This window comes from Eucalyptus grandis, chromosome 8, assembly GCF_016545825.1.
Source record: "Eucalyptus grandis isolate ANBG69807.140 chromosome 8, ASM1654582v1, whole genome shotgun sequence".
NCBI lineage: Eukaryota > Viridiplantae > Streptophyta > Magnoliopsida > Myrtales > Myrtaceae > Eucalyptus > Eucalyptus grandis.
In genome coordinates this window covers 33,298,274-33,303,209 of record NC_052619.1, presented here as the reverse complement: position 1 = coordinate 33,303,209, position 4,936 = coordinate 33,298,274, and the positions used below count along the sequence as shown (strand labels likewise).

Here is a 4,936-nt window from a genome sequence, read left to right as displayed (position 1 = left end):
TGAAAATGGGGGTGGCTTGATGCGTCGGAAGGGGTTTAAGTTAGGGTTTGCGATTTGCCGAATAAGGGTTTTCAGAATCTAGAGAAGAGCGTAGAGTCACTGGATTATGAGTTTATGAGATGAAGGATGGTCAAATGAGTGGGAATGGGGGGGTGCCTTGTCCATTTAGGGTTTGCGATTATTCGAAGGGGAGTGATTCAAACCTCGATGCTGGAACAACACCCAAAGGTTGAGATGCGGAGCTTCGCTGTACGAAGAGAAAGGGGACGGGACGGAAAGCTACCCAGCTGGTAGAGGGGGACTACACAAGCGGTAGAGGGAGACCTCCATGGCAGAGGAAGAGACTCGACAGAGAACTTTCGGAATGTCCAATTCAAAGGCTTAAATTTATATAAGAATCCATCAAAACTTTATATTGAATCGATTTGGGGATATCTCACTTTAATAGACCAATTTAAAAGGCTCTATGATTTTAAACCAAATGAAATGCTTTTTTATGTTTTAGAAACTCATGGAAATTTCAGAGTAAGATTTAAAGATCAATGTTTATATCCTTTTAAAAATCTGAACGTTTTCGGTCCCGAACATTGATCTGATTTGACACTCAACTATTGAAGAGAAATATAAAGAACAAAGAAAAATAATAATGGCGAACACCTTGAGTTAATTGTGTCAGCATCTAATCATGGATCATTATAAGTTCCATTTTTTTCAACAAAAAAATGAGATTCTTATTCCATTTAATAATTCAAATAATCAATAAATATCTTTCTTATTTTTTCAAACGATAATGAAAAATGGATCTTCTTTAAATATTTCTAACTCGAATTCTCTTTATTTTTATTCCTATCCATGTGAGAAGTTTTATAAACTTGACTATTAAGCTCATGGGATCGCGAGAAGTGCAGCTGCATATGTAATCACAAATCCTTATTAATAGTACATTCACTGTTGGTGCAAATATAATTTTTACGACATGTATACCTGATGATACTCATATGATCGTGCTTTTTCATATGTTGATTATCGGATGGGACAATGAATATACTTGTATTCCTTTACACCAGCAATTGACCTGATACAATCATTTAAAAAAAAAATCATACACTGGACTAAGCTTCGATATCCCCGTAAATTAAGTACTTATCTAAGCGAAATATTTATTCTAAGCATCGAATCATGACCTTTTCTTTCCACGCATTCACAGACTATCTTAGTACGGTGGTACCTAAGTTTAAAAAAAAAAAAATCGGTCGCATTCCATTATTGGGTTTTTCCCCCTTTTTGCCCCTCCTCTTGGATACGTTGATCAACCGCTTCCGTAACTGCCATTTTATATGGTGTAATCGCTTACGTCATTTTGTTCTCCCAACGTGGTTCGATTTTCCTTAATTAAAGAACTAAAGATCCAAGAATCTTTCATTATGCAACTAAACATATATTTAAAGGAGATTTTCTGGATTCAACTTATAAATAATTTTGTTTTTATTTTTTTATTTTGATATGGGGTCGTTGGGGCGTTCTTTCGTGGCATGATCACTATACTATTAAGGCCCCTTTCCCTACCAAATCAACTATTAAACTATAAAGACTAGCAAGGTTGATTATAATTTAATATGATTTACCCACTACTGGGCCAAACTATATACGTAAGAATTCATATGCAGTGGATCACACTTGTATGCGATTATGTAGATCGATCTTAATAAAGGTGACATAGTATTTGCACTAAAAATGGTTTATAAAATTTTTGATAGATAATTAGCATCAAAATCCCAAATTGGTTCCCATTTACATATTTACCTAAGACTAACTTTTGCCCCACAAAAAATCTCAAACGATCTACGATGCATTTTCTTCAAACTAATTTTTATTCCATAAAAAATCTTAAACCTTTACCCCGACGTCAAAAGAAATTTCAAATCAGTTTACTTGAACGTAATCTACCATTCTTTAGTAGTTTGAAATTTGATGTCGAGGGTATATTTGGTTAGGGTACCGGTTTAGAATTTCTCACTAAATAGAAAAATTAGTTTGAAATAAATTTGTCGTGAGATACCAGTTTAATATTTCTTTTAGAAGAAAATTAGTTTTTGGTAAATGTAAATTTTTAATGGTATTCAACCTTTTTTTTTTTTTTTTTTTTGGAATTTTGAGCCATTCTTTTAATGTTAATCTTTTAATGGCATTAAGCAATCTATAAAAGCCATTTCTGTCTTCACTACAGAAGGAGACGCTCGCGCTGTTTCGTCCATTTTTGACGCCCCGTTTCTCCGAGAAAAACTCTCGATCCATTTTCCCTCGCTTTCCCTCACTTTCTCGCCCGAGGCACGCCCGCCTCGTTTTCTCTCCATCCGAGCATGAACTTGGCGTCTTCCCCTCCTCCCTGCGCTCCCTTCTCCCTCCGCTTCCCGCCGGCTCGGCCTCCCGGTCCTCGCTGGAGACGGGCACGGCCGCCGGCCGGAAGAGAGATCATCGGATCCAGGCTCGCTGCGACGAGCGCTCTCGGCCTCGACTGCGACGTCTCCGGATCCGCTCATCATTCGAGGCCGCTCCCCGGCGCCACTCCCGACCGGCTGCGGCGCCTGGCCTCGGAGTTCCAGTCCCTGGCGGAGCCCATCGACAGGGTGAAGCGGCTCCTGCACTACGCGGCGATCCTGCCGCCCTTCGACGAGTCGGCCCGGCACGACGCGAACCGCGTCGCGGGCTGCGCGACCCGGGTGTGGCTCGAGGTCGGGACGTACGGGAGCCCTCCGGCGGCGGCGGCGGCGGCGGGGACGGGGGAGGAGGAGGATGAGGTTCAGGGCGGACAGCGACTCGGAGATCTCAAGGGGTTCTGCTCGTGCCTGATCTGGGCGCTGGACGAGGCGGAGCCGGAGGAGGTGATCGCCGTGAGGGCGGAGGACCTGGCGGCGGTCAACGTGGGCCTCGTGGCGCACTCGAGGGCCAACACGTGGCAGAACGTGCTGACGAGTATGCAGAGGCGGACCGAAGCCCTGCTCAAGGAGAGATCGGCGGAGCCTGACCATCGGTTAGTTAGCAATCTCTCTCTCTCTCTCTCTCTCTCTCTCTCTCTGTTCTTCCATTCATTTGTTTATGTACCAGGTAGCATGGCCCTTATGTTTGGGAAGAGAACATGTCTTAAAATTGTTCTTTTTTGGGAGATTAGAAAAATAAATATTTTATGAGAGCCGGTGCATTATTTATATGTAGTCAAAATTATCGATTTTTTTAAGATTAAAATTGTCAAAATAATGCACGCCGTAATGGTTTCATAAGGCACTGCTTTCATAAAGTTATATCGAATCTTTAATCCGAACTTTTCTTTGGACAAATTTTCTCTTTTCCCTATTATTGTGGACATAGGATTGGATAACCATCTGTCGTTGGATGGGATTGTTAAATGATCGATGTGTTGGGGAATGTCTATCGGTTCTAATAGTCGCACGTAGCGCAATTTGATTTCATAAGGGGAAGCTTTTCGCGATGAAAAGACATTAGTGGGGTCGGATAGAACTGTCGTGTAGAAAATTTTGCATAACCCGTTCACACATCTCATGAGGACTTATTTACGCCTATTCTTTCTCCATGAGCAGATTGACATATGAGGAACAATGACATGCGAGCGACTTGCTTTTTGCTACTTTGAACTGATGAAAAGAAGCTTCACAATCCATTCACGTCTTCTTCTTTTCATACTTGTGTTGGCAGTTGTAATAGTCCCTATGATACCAGATGCCCATGCCAACAAGAAGCTTGAGCCTCGCGAGGCGTTAGATACGATATGTGTTATATGTGCCTGGCTCGACTCGACTGTTATACATAGCTCGAGACTCAGCCCACGTTGAGTCCAGTCCTAGAAGGGAGGAACTTGTACCGATATCTCAATCTCAATTCGAACAAGCGTTCGATTGGATGAAATCAAAAGAGTTCGATCAAATTACTCTTTTTATATCCGATTCAAGTCGATTCGATTCGATTCACAAAAAAGTGAACTCGTTCCTATTGGTTCTCACCAACCAGGCTGTTTCTCCTTCTTTGAAGTTTAGTTTTCTTTTAATTCGAGTATTTGGCTACCCGTGAATTTCTAGGCAATTGCAAAGTCCCCGTCATCCCTACCGAGGGTTGGCGGGGATGTGGATGGTCAATTTGTTTGTTTATGTTGACCGCAGGTTGCAAAAGTCCACACTTCACAAATTCTCGAAATGCATGCCACATGGGTTGTTGATAAGGAAATATAAATGAACTGACACACCGCCCAAACTTCTTGACTTTTGGGGTCCATTGCCAGATGGGCACTCCGTCGCCTTGTCCTCTTCTTTCCATTCCATATATTATTTCTTAAATTCACATTAAAGAATGTAGAAAAATCACGCAAATAATCGATGAATTTTAATTTAATGTGTGATGTCGTTCCTAAATTTTTAACTTATTTAATATGGTCTCTAAACTATGATTCAATATCCAATGCCGTCATTGAACTTATAATTTATTCAATGCGATCTCTAAATTTTGATCAAACATTGGACATAATACATAAACCTTTAAACGTTTTTCATGGCTTGATTCCATAAAAACCCTCAACATAAAATTTAATTTCAATTTTTTTCTCAATCTTTTTTTTTTTTTTTTTTTGTCTTAGACAAAACCCCACATTTTAGATCATGTCCTAAATCTCCGAACTTTTTATTTTTATCTCAAAAAACCTCAAATATTAAGTCCAATTCCAAATCTATCCTGAATGTTGTTTTATTTTAAGAAAAATAAACAACTTTAAGTCTATTATCAAATCCATTCCCATGGTTTAGTCTCAACTTGACATTGCATTTCCATGCTGATAACAAATTCACATCAATAAGATGACATGAAAAATTATATCCGAAGTGAAACTATGAAAATTAGAAATGATTAGCAACTATTTCTAGATAGAGGGCTA

The 4,936-nt window shown here is 40.1% G+C and overlaps 1 protein-coding gene across 1 annotated transcript; it reads left to right on the top strand.

The window, feature by feature from the left end:
* Positions 1-2,240: 2,240 nt before the first annotated feature.
* Positions 2,241-4,042, top strand: LOC104414129 (sufE-like protein 2, chloroplastic). The gene is made up of 3 exons (XM_039299884.1): positions 2,241-2,771; positions 2,832-3,031; positions 3,712-4,042. The coding sequence occupies exons 1-3, from the start codon at positions 2,361-2,363 to the stop codon at positions 3,758-3,760; spliced, it is 660 nt and encodes a 219-aa protein (XP_039155818.1). The 5' UTR covers positions 2,241-2,360; the 3' UTR covers positions 3,761-4,042.
* Positions 4,043-4,936: the final 894 nt, after the last annotated feature.

What these genes read in the sequence shown, in the direction of transcription:
- LOC104414129 (XM_039299884.1), top strand. Translation starts at nt 2,361, where the DNA reads ATGAACTTGGCGTCTTCCCCTCCTCCCTGCGCTCCCTTCTCCCTCCGC. An exon ending in CTCCGGCGGCGGCGGCGGCG is followed by an intron (nt 2,772 to 2,831) that starts GCGGGGACGGGG and finishes GGAGATCTCAAG; the next exon opens with GGGTTCTGCTCGTGCCTGAT. An exon ending in TCGGCGGAGCCTGACCATCG is followed by an intron (nt 3,032 to 3,711) that starts GTTAGTTAGCAA and finishes TTGTGTTGGCAG; the next exon opens with TTGTAATAGTCCCTATGATA.